General features: G+C 40.0%; 1 protein-coding gene across 1 annotated transcript in view; it reads right to left on the reverse strand.

The window, feature by feature from the left end:
• The window catches only part of SHB (SH2 domain containing adaptor protein B), a 69,398-nt gene that overhangs the window by 13,744 nt on the left and 41,106 nt on the right, over positions 1-14,548 (reverse strand). The window contains exons 4-5 of the mRNA XM_062600172.1: positions 9,676-9,847; positions 5,272-5,391 (exon numbers count right to left, since the gene is read on the reverse strand). Of these exons, the coding sequence (XP_062456156.1) occupies positions 5,272-5,391; positions 9,676-9,847 (292 nt within the window). The remainder of the gene's footprint in view (positions 1-5,271; positions 5,392-9,675; positions 9,848-14,548) is intronic.

Genomic DNA, 14,548 nt, shown 5'->3' on the forward strand with positions numbered 1-14,548 from the left:
AACAACATGGACACGCAGGAACTACTTGGAGATTTTGTCTAATTCTTAACCGTAGTATGGATCAACTCCAAGGCTAGGTTTCAAGGATTGTATCCTAACACAATTATGTCAGGTTAATAAAACAAGTGATAATGTTGCAAATTTATAACAAGCATAAATAACATATGGCTAATGAGAATTAATAAAGCTAAATGCAAAATTAACAGGTATTCCCCATAGATACTATACATCATTCTAGTGGGCTACTAGATGCACTGCAACTACTACTTTCCATTTCACCTTATAAACAGAGAAGAAAAATAACACAGATGTTTGACACTTGAGTGGGTCTGTGCCGAACACTTGACCATGGACATTAGATCTGTATTAACAGCAATATTCCAAAACCTTCATCTGCACAGAAGCCCTCTATCTGAATCTGCCAGTCAAAGGAAAAGTGAGCAGAGTCATTTTCCCCCATCCTATGCCCTCAGTTCGGAGGTCAGCCCAGCCCAGCAAGAGGGACACTGGAACGGTACAGTGACACAGGGCCAAGCTGAAGTGGTGAAGGTAGGACAAAGCACGTCATTACAAAGAGACTTAACTGGCTGGCATTACTGCAGTAGTGCACCCACACACAACCCCACCCGTGATCGTGCCAGCAACCCAGTGCTTGAACCTTCTTTATGTCTTCTTTCTGTAACATTAATTGCAGTACCTTATCACATTTTACTGATTGTGATAGAAATTACCCGCCTGCCAGAGGCAGCAGACAAAACTTAGGTCTGCACTTGAATGTTTCAGGGGCTCTTTTCTGCAAACAAAATTAACTTTACTCCATATAGTGGGATTACCACCAGGGACAAGGTTATACCCATTCTCACCATAATCTGAGGAGGAGGTAGCTGGTTAATACTGTGTCTGGTTAACCCTTTGACTACTCCATGCACACTTGTTTTGAGCATCTCAGCTGTATTAGCCATATCCTTGTGCCAGTGAAAATGGGAGATGAAACAAGATGGTGTCACATAAATTCCACTGAAATGAAGCACTGGAGAGAGTGCAACAGTCTGAACATAGTCGGCCTCACAGGCAGACTTCTTAGCCCATTCACTGAAGTCAAGAGAACTGTGAAAGGACACATGCTTGAACTCTCCCTTACCATCACACAGGGGAAGCGACAGGGCTGCTTAAGCTAGAAACCCACTGGGATACAAAGGACACCAGGAGCACATGACAATCACTTGATCTTAGTCACGAGGGATTTTACTCTGCCATCCACTGGAAGGATATCCAGAAGAGTATGGACCTGCAGCAATGCCCAGAGATGGGCTTGCTAGGGAAGTGCAAAATAAAGCAAAAGACAGAAAACATTAGAGTACAAAATGAGTTCAGATTAAAGCTTTCAAGAGAGATAACAATAAATGTTGAAAAGACATATGTAGTGCCACATTCACTGGAAGTTCAATAACAGAGATGGAAAAGGGTGAAAACTGTGAAAACTGCCTGTTTTAGAAATGAGTAATACATTGTGTTTCACATTTCAACAAAGAATGAAAGAAGCAAGAGACTCAGCAAGATAAATACTAATAAGAATTTAAGATTGCATTGCAATAAAATTGATAAAGAGATTTTTTTGCTGACCTGAAGTTAAGGATGCATAGACACAAATGAACATCACCACAGACTGATCATGTGCCCCTGGGCAAAGGAATCAGAGCCCCAAATACTAATATGCATTTGGTATAGGAGCTCTTTTCCCGTACAGTCATAAATCAGGCTGATTGCAACAAAATGTTTTTCTTGTTTAAATTCATGATCCTTGGCTGAGTGTTGTCCACAAACTTCATTATTTGAGCATACAGAATAACATTACTCCATTACCAAAAAAACACCTTCCCAAACCCTACTCTGGTTGGAAAACCACCTTCATTAACCCAGAACTAGAAAGGAACAATGAATTAGCCATGGAATGGCCTAAGTAGGGGAAGAAGGTCAGAAAAGTAAGATGGTAGTCAGTAAAAAACTAGATGTGATGAAACACCAATACCATAAATGAACTTTGGGACAAGCCTTCAGGTGATAATGGTCCTTAAGAGGCCAAGAAAAATAAAAGTAGGGTGCTAGCAAGACAAGTGGGTTTGTATGGTAACTTAACTGCAGTTAAGCAACATAACTGTAGTTAAGCAACATAACTTACCAAGGAAACTTGTTACTTAACATTACAAGGAAATCCTGCTTAACCAATCTGATAGCCTTCTATGATGGAGTAACTGGCTGCGTAGGTGAGGGCAGAGCAGTGGACGTTGTGTGCCTTGACTTCAGCAAGGTTTTTGACACTTTCTCCCTGAACATTCTCCTAGATAAGCTCAGGAAGTGTGGGCTAGACGAGTGGACAGTGAGGTGGATTGAGAACTGGCTGAAAGGCAGAGCTCAGAGGGTTGTCAACAGCGGCGTGGAGTCTAGTTGGTGGCCTGTGGCTAGTGGTGTCCCCCAGGGCTCAGCACTGGGTCCCATCCTGTTCAACTTTTTCATCAATGACCTGGATGAGGGGATGGAGTGCCTCCTCAGCAAGTTTGCTGATGATCCCAAGCTGTGAGGAGTGGCTGACACACCTGAGGGTTGTGCTGCCATTCAGAGAGACCTGGACAGGCTGGAGAGCTGGGCGGAGAGGAACCTCCTGAGGTTCAACAAGGGCAAGTGCCGAGTCCTGCACCCAGGGAAAAATAACCCCAGGCACAGTACAAGCTGGGGGCTGACCTTCTGGAGAGCAGCTCTGAAGAGAAGGACCAGGGAGTGCTGGTGGACAAGTTGGCCATGAGCCAGTAATGTGCCCCTGTGGCCAGGAAGGCCAATGATATCCTGGGGTGCATTGGGAAGAGTATTGCCAGCAGGTTGAGGGAGGTGATCCTGCCACTCTACTCAGCCCTGGGGAGGCCTCATCTCGAGTACTGTGTCCAGATCTGGGCTTCCCAGTACAAGAAAGACATGGAGCTACTGGAGAGAGTCCAGCATAGGGCTGTGAAGATGATCAGAGGGCTGGAGCATCTGCCCTATGAGGAACAGCTGCGAGAGCTGGGCCTCTTCAGCCTGGGGAAGAGAAGACTGAGGGGGGATCTCATCAATGTGTATAAGTACCTGAAGGGAGCATGTCAAGGGGATGGGGACAAACTCTTTTCAGTTGTCCTGTGTGATAGGACAAGAGGCAATGGGCAGAAATTGAAGCACAGGAAGTTCTGCCTGACCGTGAGGGGGAATTTCTTCTCTGTGAGAGTGACGGAGCACTGGACCAGGTTGCCCAGAGAGGTTGTGGAGTCTCCTTCTCCAGAGATGCAACCCTGGATGCAACCCTGTCTGACGTGCTCTAGGTGACCCTCCTGAGCAGGGAGGTTGGACTAGATGATCTCCAGAGGTCCCTTCCGACCTTACTGATTCTGTGATTCTGTGATAATATCAGCTGGATACTTTGGAAGAAGGAACACTGGTGAGCTCTTTAAAAAGAAAAAAAAAATAAAAGAAATACAAAGAACACAACTATCACTGACTAATGAACAGGACATGAATTCTGAGTGTGATATCATGTGCAAGAGGAGTATGTAAGCTCTGATTGGGCCATGGGAGAATAATCAAAATCACAGGTGCTGCTAGACAGACTTAACAGACTGTGTCAAGAACACAGAGTCAGCTCTGGTTTTGATAAGTGTGTGTGAGAAGATCAATCTCTGTAGCTACGTTCCCAAAGAGCAAAATGTAGGAGATTTAGATACTTACTACTAGGAAATTTGTGTTGGAAAACTCAGCAATATAAGATGCAAAAGGGCCAGCAAGGGCCAGCATTCAGACATACAATTTTCTTTTTAAGAAATAGGAAGAAATACAGATGAAGGTGATGCAGAGAAAGTGTAATTAAGTATTGCAGCAGATGCACAGAAAGCGAGCTGTCTTAACCTTTTGTTCTGAAGGTATGTTCTAATCAAATAATAAAATCACATACCTGAGGTAAGTGAAATTCAATGGTCTGCTTTAATTACAAAAGTCATATATCAATACTTCAGAACACGAAAAGGAAAATTTAACCCTACTTATACCAGAAAGGCTGATGCTACATGCCCCTGTGTTTTGAAGTAACTAGAGGAACATAACATCTGAGACTATACAGATCAAATGACAAAGGTAACAACAAATCCTGAAGCAGGCATGTTTCAGTTCTTTAAGGCAGACATCTGTATTACAGAGTAATCACAACACTGACAGAGAAATATGTATTTTCATAATTGTTCTAGTGCTTAAGAAAAATACTCTCAGACTGACTCTTAAAACCGGGTAATGGATGCATTTCTACTCAACCTAAAGTGAGGATAAAAAACTAAAATATATATAAAATCATATAAAACCTACTAGGTTGACCATTAGGCTAAGCTGGGAAAGATGGGGTTCTTTATTTCTAGTGAACCTCAGAATGTACAAACATCTCTTGCATAGGCAGGTTTAGTTTTTGAAAGTATTACTATCATCCCGGAGATAAAACGTGCCTCTTGCACAGCTCTGTGAAAGAACAGTGTAGAAGCCAGACTAACAGTAACATTGGTAAATAAGGCAAGCAGGCTTCTGTCACGGGGCTTTTCCACATCAGACCATAATTTTGGAAGAAGAAAACTGCTGAAACAATCCTTTTTATGCCTATATATCTATTACCAAGGTCAAGAGACTTATTCTCATGCATAGAAAACCTGGGAAATTGGGAACTTCCTCTGCTGGAAATGTGTATGTTGAAGCTGACTTTTGTAAAGGACACTAATAAGCCTAAGGTAAGTGATGCAATTTGAAGTGGCATTAAAACACTGTAACAAGGCTCATTTCCTAATTCTGAAGGATCAGCCTTGATCCTAAACTTTTTACTGGCTAGAACCAGTAACAACGCTGCCCACTTCTACCTCAGTAAACCACACAAAGTTTTTTCTATGACTGAAGAGCCTTTCACAGAAAGAATATATCTCTGAACTATACAGTTGCTAAATCTGAAATCTAGCAGAAGCAGCAGTAGAATTTCTAATCAGATGCACATAAAACTCCAAGTATATTTTGTTAAATGAGCACCAAAGACTAACAATCTCTTACCAGATCCCAAACCAGTAACTCTCACTACATACCATGCAGGCCAACAGTCTCAAATCCTCTGAGCGCTTTACCGAGCTGAACTGGTGCAACAGATATTGCCTCATTTTCTTTTCTTGCACTACAAAAGTTCTGGCCTATAAATTACATTTACATGTTTTACTGACAGATACTTACTTCAGTGAAAGAGAATAGTCATGCTTGCTTGTTTGACTATTCCTTACAAGGTAGCTACACTCTTTACATAAACGTAACAGGTTTTCTGCATCTGTCCGACTGATTGCTCCATGATACCATCTAGGAAAAAGCAGAGAGATTAAGACATGCATATTCCGACTGATACTGCTTTTGCTAGTTTGTTCCTTTAAGATACGAATAAATAACATTTAAAGATCTAACATCTTAAAGACAAAAAACACATTGCTTGCCTTACCTGAAGTTAACATTAAGCCTGGGCTAGCTTGTAGTTCCTTTTCACTGAAGGGAAAAGCTTAGATCAGGACAGCACATGACAAGATTGACGTAATTTTTTTTATGTAATAAATTCTCATCAAGAGCAGGACATTGTAATCTCTAACTTGCAAGCACTAGACCCCCAGGATACATGCTTACTCCCTTTTGTCCCCATACTACATCAGCATTTCAACTGAAAGCAAACAAAACCTTTTATGAAGAATAAAAACAATTGAAATAGGAAGATACTTGCAAAAAAGTCTTTAAGAAAAGAGAAGAGCAATCAAGAAAGGTGCTTATTTCCCCATTGTGAAAACAAAGACACTTTCTAAGCACAGCTGGGAAAACACCAGTGTTTTTAGTAAATCCTTGGGGGTATCTGTCAAAAGGACATGATCAGTTTTGAAAACTCTTCTATATTGAGAAGAAAGGAACTCAGAAGAGAAAAGGTGAGTCCTTTATTAAACTGAACATTGCAATCAAAGAATACTTCAGTTTTTAATCAAAGATTAAAATCTTAAAATCCAGTAACAAACACTGAAAAGCAGCAGGTCCTTCCCCCAAATTTCCTCAAGCACATAATGAGCCTGGCACTGCATGGAATCAATCACACCTTTAAGAGAAATCTCCTCCTTACCGCAGCTGCGAGCTGCACTCCAAATCATGAGATGGTGCTACTGTGCCTGCATAGGATGCATACACCAGAAATGCTCTCTGCTAGTCAATGACAGGAACCATGACTGGCCTTGTGCAAAAGTTTCCTTCCATTTTTTTCTAAATTTATCTCTCTGCTAACCTCCTCCAAGAAGGGAGCTGCTCTACCTAAAGCTAAGTGAATAAACACCAGAGAGATTCCTTTCACGGGTATCTCTTAAACACCTTGGGCCAACATCAGCTCCGTTGTCAAATCTAATGAATGCGCTAAACAAAAGCTGGTGACCAAATTAAAAATTCATCAAGTGCCTGATCTGATTGCCACCACAGTCTGTACTACAGAAAGCAACAGAAGGGTTAAACTATTGTATATTCAACACAGACCAGGAAGGGATGCTGTGACAGCTCTACCACACCACAAGCAGCAATGAAGGATCCTCAAGAGTGGTTATTTTCAGACAATGTCCCCTCTTCCCCCATCAGCTACTTACTACTGAAGGATGTTTCTCAACAAGCAATTTAAAAGCTAGGTTGTATTTTGAGCATAACGGAAGGATGCTAAATTAATAAGAGTCTATCAGAAAACGGAATTGGGAAAGAACCTCAATTCCTAATATCACAGGTAATTTCTCTTTCTTTTCCCCAAGGAAAGTGGCAAATAAAACCAATATAAAACACAAACCCAGCCAAAACTAGGAAAGTGTCCTGAAATCTAAGAACACCAAGTTGCTTCCAAGAAACAAAACTGGGTTTTGGAAATAGAGTTGGGAGAAGAACAACAAAGTATAGAGAACTGCGAATGGAAAAACATCTGATCTGAGCCAGAGCTCAGAAGCTCTGGTTACAGCTGAGAGTAAATATGAGTATTCAGAAGTGTAATTGCTTGTGCATCGCATGGCAATGGAGACGGGACAATCAGACTATTCATGCCCCGGATAACCAGACAGATAAGCATGGTGCTATAACCAGCTGAAAGTTCTCGACTAACTTGCCGTTTCAACTGTATTGCAGCTGCTTACCCTGAGTATGCCTATTCTTCAGATGTCAACATACAGATTATTTTTACAGAAGGGTCAAGACTTGAATGTCAAGAATAAGTTCACAGAAGAGTGAAATGATACTTGGGAAACAGGTCAGTGAAACCTCATCCAAACCTGGATGAATCCTGAAAAAACACAATACAAATCTAGAAGCAAAGTTCAAATGTAACTATGTACTTCTACCTTTATCAGGATTTTCTCCTAAGGTTAATTTAAAGCATCCTGATACGTGGCTTGTAGACATTCTTCATGATGTTCTTAATTTTGTCAATGATCATATTTCAGCTCTCAGAGGCCACAGCTTCACTGAAGACAGGACAGCTGCATTGGTTATGCAGCAGTGCAATCAGTTACTGCAGTTCATATAATGCGCAACACTAAACTGTCCCTGAAACGGTCAGAGTAAAACAGGATGTCACCAGGTCTTGTATATAAGCCTGAGAAGGATTCACTTTCAACAGGATGCAGAGAACAAAGCAGAGCACACTTTTCTTTTTTCACTGTTGCTTTGAGGAAGCCAAACAATTTCATTCAATTTCCCTGTGTCTATGAGTTACTAAGTTCATAAACGGGGATCTTATAATCACAACCAACTCATTGCTTGACATATTATCATACATTGGTGTTTCAGTCCATTAGGGAAACTTCCTGGCGTATGCTTTGCTAATTCTCTTGTTAATTAGCATGTTTCCTTTCCGTGAGATCCTGCTGTCTACTAAAACATAGTGCATATTTGTAGAGAGAAAGAATGAGGGACTGGCTTGGCAGATGCTGTGGACAGGTGTCACTAAAATGTGATTAGTTTGGATGAGTATGATTAATCTACAGTACAACAAATCCAAGCTATTTAATTTTCTCCATATTACTGTTAACTGCACATTCCTTTCATATTTGATCCTGCATACATATAAACCAAAAAGAGTCCAGTATGAATAGTTTTATTTCCTTTAATTATTGAAGTGTGCTGAATCTGCAGTCTTTAATTTTAATTTGCAGTGATCAGCCTGCCTAATGTGTCTGTTGCAAATTAAGGACTAAACATAAACATCAGATTGCCTCACAAATTAAGTAGGTTACCAAAAACATTCAGCATATTTATTGAAAGATAACTACACAATAACCTATATAAGAATCAAAAGTTAATTAACATGTTCAACTTTCTACAATATTTTAAAAGTGTTTTTGGACTAGAACTATTCAAGTTTGAAGATCAAATTTTATAGACAAATGTAAAGCACTTTAAACATTGATCTATAGTGTTCAGTGAGTAATTTCACAAGAGAGGTTGCTCTTCCCTCTGCCAGTGAGCAGGTGCCTCAAAGCTTTCACTGTGGTTAATGGGATAGAACATGACACCATGTGAGTGATATTATACTCCATTTCAAGCTTAAGGGCTCAAACGTTGCACGGAAAGATAGAGTGCCAAAGGAAAAGGAACTTCTGGAACTACCTTCCCTTAGACACAACTGTCAGACAGGAGTATTCTCTCCTACTGAGGATTTGAGGTGTGATAGGATTCAACACTAACACTCTCAATACTGCTACTGCTCCTGGACAAAGTTTTTTTCCACTCTAAGAGCATTCAAATGCAAGCTAAATTATGTCTTCCCTCTTCTCCAAAAATAAGTTCTCCATCTAACTTAGAACATCATGGCCTGGTGTAGGACCATTTTGATGGATTCAAGACACAGTTCAATGACCCTACTGAGTGCATTTCTTGGACTCCTCAGTGCTCACAGACAACAGTCTAACTAGCACAAACTGTATCACAATAATATTTTTTTTTCTCTTTTGGATTAGACAAGATTTCAGCCCTGTCTTTGAGGCTGCACCTTTAGTATGGTTCAGGACAGTGGATCTTTCCAACGCACAAACCATGTTAATTAACATGTTCATGGTTAGGGAAGGACAGCAATGAGGCAGAACAGAGTCACTCTTTGAATCTGGAGATGAAAAGCCACTCTACATATCATCCCGAATTTGACAACATGATAGCAGAAATAACTGTCTCTTTTTTAAAAAAATCTATAACCTAGAGCAGTGTTACATATAGACGTAAGGCACATGTGAGATACCAGAAGTATGCTATATAACCATAAATATATGGAATTCATGAAGCTCTAAAGCACAGTTCAGATGCATATGATACACACCTATTTCCCCCAAAGTAATGAAATAACTTGGAGGAAAAGTGGAATAAGCCACATGTGACTTGGCAGATAAAATTCACTGTTCCTGAGGTGAGTTCAAAGAGGTTCTTATTTAACTTTTTTTATCCCTCACAGATATTACTTAGGCTCTGTAGAAATAATAATTTTCTGTGAGCATTAACAAGGACCACAGAGGAAGAGGCGTTGTACAGCAGGACAGAGGACATCTGCTGCTCCTATAAGTGTTTGCAAAGAGGTAGAGAGCAATTACTGTGCTTACTTACATCTGTTTTTCCAGTGGAATAGTTGGATCTATTCTCTCTCCAAGGATTCCACAAAACTCGGGACTGCCATGTTTGATGGGTTTAAAGCCTCCTCTGAGTGCTCGTAACTGCCTGCGCTGGTCATTTGAGAGAGGAGGAGATGCCTGCCGTTTCTCACTTCCATTAAACTGGGCTGCAAGATACACAATAGTTACCTCTCCAGGCAAGCAAGGTTAACAAGGACCAACATAGCTGTAGCATTTAGAGAGTTGTCACACTTTTCAGGCAGAATAAGCATGCATTCACTAGCATGAAATCTAGGGGTTTATCTACGAAATTGTGTATAATCTGAAGATGTCATATTTAATGGTGCACAGCACAGTCTCAAAACTCTTGCCTTTATACAACTCAGTAATATAATCCACACACTTCCAAACACAGGTCAAATGCCAGTGCTTATCTTAACACTTCTGATATTCTCTAGCCATAAGGTGATACTGTCATACTATATACCTCACAGTGCCAAAGACAACCTTTTCAGTCATTTCACCTACTACAATTAAGACAACAAACAGGTTAGGGCACCAAGAATTCATCTTGCTTCAGCTAATATGGAATACTAAAACAGTATGCAAATATGGGGTGAAAATATGGACAGCAAACACCCATATCTCCACATCAAAAATGCTGGCAAGCAGCAATGATTAAAAAAAACAAAAAACAAAAAACATATCCACTTATACAAAGCTGGCACAAGCCTTTTTTGTCTTGAAATACAAGGGTACAAAGAGTGATGAAAAAGGAAAATGCCATTTGTCGGTTTCTCTCACAAACTGTGTTATTCCAAGGAAAGAGATACAGCTTATTAGCAGAGCTGTAATTTCTCAGAACACCACATCGTCTGTTACAACGCACATAATAATGAGACCTGCATCCTCATGCCTATAAAAACTACACTTTCAGATTCTATGCATTCCAATTCTTATAATCAATTTCTATAATATGACACTATTAAAGGAGAGAATATTGGCAGAACCAGTTACATGAGCTACCCATACCATCTTTTTCAGGTCATCTAGCAGGGATCATGTAAAACAAATGTTACTGATGTCAAGAGGTAAACACCACAAGTCCCACATACATGCACACACACACAGGGCAATCAGCTCTCATGTGAATTTAAGAAGCAAAGATAGAACAAAATGTTGTAAGGATGCTTAAAGGGCATCCCTGCAACAGCATGCTACAGTTCTCACACATTTAGAGCTCAGCTCAGATGACTACTGGTTTGAAGCAGCTCTACGGAACAGAAGGCAGCTGTACTCTTCAGTAAGATAATGTATAAAGAAGAGAGATGAGGGAGGAGTTCTGGGTTATTTATTTATTTATTTATTTATTAGTTTAGGAGATTCAGGATAGTTCTAGATTGTTCCTCTAACTAGTTAAGTCAGTAGAAATTACTGCCAAAGTGGGGCAAATGTATTCAAACATATTCTGAAGCTTACATGGCAGAAATATATATACATTTTTTTGAAAAATGGAAATTCAGATTTAGCTTAATTACTGGATAATGAAAGTTGATTAGCTGAACAAGGGAAAACAGGGCATGTGTGTACCTGCCACTGAAACACACACACACAACACTTACTTCAGCAGTAAGAAAAACATCTGGTACTATAATTTGGGAACTTTATGAATACTTGTAAATTGAATGTCTTCAGCTACTGAGCAACATCTTTCAGACACCAAAAACATTTAGTTCACAAAACAAACAAACCCTTACCCAACTGTAAACAGCAATATCCTTACAATATCGTGATGGTTGGAAGAAAGGTGTATTCTTCAAAAGTAGCACAGAAAGTTGAATTTCAGAAACTTATGAATGTTTTGTTTCTCTGAAAAGCACAGACACTCTGGACTCCAGCTTTTTTTTATTTTTATTTGTGTGTGTGTGTGTGTGTGTGTGTGAATTGAATTGGCAGGAAGAAACAGCCCCAAATGGCTATCAAACAGACTAAAACTGGCAAGTATGATACGCAAAATAAGACATCAGCCCACGTGATGCTATTATCAGAACTCATCTTAGCACCTACAGTGAAGGTTCACCAGCTCAGTTCCAGGCAGCTGGAGCGGAAAACTTCTCATTGACACAGTATTTCTGTTTACACAGCCATTACAGTTGTGGAACTGGCTACATCCTTTCCCTTCTCTCCATGCTTTCTCTCTTCTTCTGCCCTGCAGTTGGTGCCATAGCCCACTGGGGGTGGCATGCCAGCACTCCCCTTTTTCCTGTCCTCTGGGACCTTGGGCACCACCCTTCTGTAAATTAGCAACCGTGGCCAGCAGAGCTGGCCAAGTTTGGTATCTGCAGTTCTTCCTCAAGGAATCCAAGCAGTGAGCAGTGGCCATGAATAGGCCATCTGGATCCCTACACACCAGAGAGTCACTTATTTTATAAAACAGTATTTATATGGGCTTTACAAACTTCAGATATATTTCTTTTCCCAGAGCTTTGCTACCCCTACATATCAGCCAAGAATCAAGGCTTATGTATTCAAGCAGGAGCCAGTGTTAGCCTGATGTTCTTGAATGGGCTGCCCAGTGTTGCCATCTCCCCTTCCAGAAAAACTTATGTACCAGAAAATTACTTTGTTCTTGTCATTTAGCCAGGTTGTCAGCCGTTCTAACCAAACTCGACTGCCGAGCTCAGCAGGAGGTCTAACAAGACCTGTCCTCATCCCATAAAAGCCTTAAAAACACATCTCAGCTTTAGCTATTATTTCCTTCCTTCTTGCATCACCTTGCAGACTCCAACAAAATAAACCCAAATCTGTTTGTGAAAGAACTCAAGCCATAGACAGGTAACATGCTGCATTGCAAGGAGAGCCATGTTTTTTTGCCGTCTCATTAACAGCAAATGTTCCTGTGAAAGACCATGCACTTCCCGCTCTGCAAGTGTCAGCATGACACCTAGAGACCAGCTCTGTGCTATGCTGGGGAGACACATTGTGGGAATGATGTCCTCAGCCTGACCAGACATCACAGGCCACGCACACCTCCAGCTTCTTCCCCATCTGTCCAAGTGCGAGTAGAAACCAGGCTTGATACACACCATTTCAGTAATAAGTCCTGAACTGATGGCAGGGTAACAAACGTTCCGTTCAGACTTGCATGAATAATTGACGACACAGTAACTCTCGGTGTTTCTTGACATTTTGGTTTGTTCCTCGGGTCTGTCACACAAACAACTGAAAACATTCACTGTACAAGTCTCATTGTGTCTACACTTTAAATCACAAATGTCTGCCATCCTTCCAGGTGGATCTTAAAAAGGTGAAGTTTTAGCAGTGGTCACCTTCCACTTTGCAACCTCCACAACTTCAGAGGTGGTTGGGACCGGTAAAGTGAGATTTGTCCATTGCCAGCATCTCTATTACCACTTACGACAAGGTTGTGCTCATCAGAGAAATCCACCTCAGTTAAAATGGAACAAAAAAACACAGGGCTGGTTTGGCAAGCTACACTGAAGAACCCCAGTGCTCAAAAAAGTCCGACGTGCTTCAGACATCTCAGCAGAAGGACCAAACTTCTGCACTGCAAACATTTTATTTTTTCAAATTTAGAAGCTAGAGCTCTTGTTGTCATGTTTTAAATATTTATACTGCCTGGAAGTTAGATTTACAGTGAGCGCTGGTTAGAAAGTAGTCCTAATTTATACTTGCAGCCAGTCCTGAAGTACTCATCTGTAACAAATAACCAGTTATCTCAGACATACTAAGTTGTACTGAATTACAGATCTAACCATAGATAATTGATTTGCCTGAAAAAATAAGTTTACCCTCCTAGTACTGTAAAATAGAATTAAAATATAGCTTTTAGAAGTGAGAAACTAAACATGCTTCACATGCTGATGTGAACCCATAAAGGATTCATATACTGTAACACTTTAAATTTCCTTTAGTCTGTCAGTTTTAAAAGCTATGCTTTAATTAAGTGTGTCTTCATAAAAGAAAATTACATAATCCCTTAAAAGAAAATTCATACACAGCAAATTAAAGTCTATTATTGGATGGATTATGCCTAATTATTTAACAGTCATATGTAGACAAATTAAAAAAAACTAAAGATGAAGAATGAACCAACACCAAAACTCATTTTCTTTTTCAAAGTCAACACTAAAATAAATACTATTCAGAATTCACCTGATAACAGACAGGAAAAAAAAGGGTGTAAAAATAATTACAAAGCCCAAAGATTTCACAGGGACCAAGTGAGCTGTGATCTAACAGAAACTAATCAATTTATTCCCTTTTTTGGTGAAATAAAACTCAGTCACTCAGTCATTTCATATGATAGGCACAATATGTACAAAACAAGGCCCAGGATTTTCATGTGTGTACATATGACTCTTGAGAAGAATTACATTTTAAACCAATAATGTCACTTTTGGACCTTTTTAATCCTCATTGAGAAACCTGTCTGTCAAGTCACACTTAAGAGTGATCTCGCTGGAGGCAGAAATGCCCTGGCCTGCACTGTACTGTAAATACTTAGCTTGTATTTTCAGTATTGCCGAACAAAGAAGCTTCTGTTTCAGATATTTTGTTCACTCTGAAAAAAAAAAAAAAAAAAAAAACAAAAAAAAAACAACCTCTGGGCAGGACACAATCACCACCCTTCCGTGGGAAGCTCATGTTAACTCTTTGCCTTTGGAAAATTATCAAAATTACTAATACTTACTAATATTCTTTACATACTAATATGCAAGGAAAAAATCAATTTCACAGTGTACTAGGCCACACCACATAAAATACTGCAGAGATATAAATATCCCTAAAGAACTTAATTTTAAAGTTTTATATGTCACTTATTCAGGCATGTCCCCCAACCCCCC

The sequence above is a fragment of the Rhea pennata genome, chromosome Z (genome assembly GCF_028389875.1).
Source record: "Rhea pennata isolate bPtePen1 chromosome Z, bPtePen1.pri, whole genome shotgun sequence".
NCBI classification, from domain to species: domain Eukaryota; kingdom Metazoa; phylum Chordata; class Aves; order Rheiformes; family Rheidae; genus Rhea; species Rhea pennata.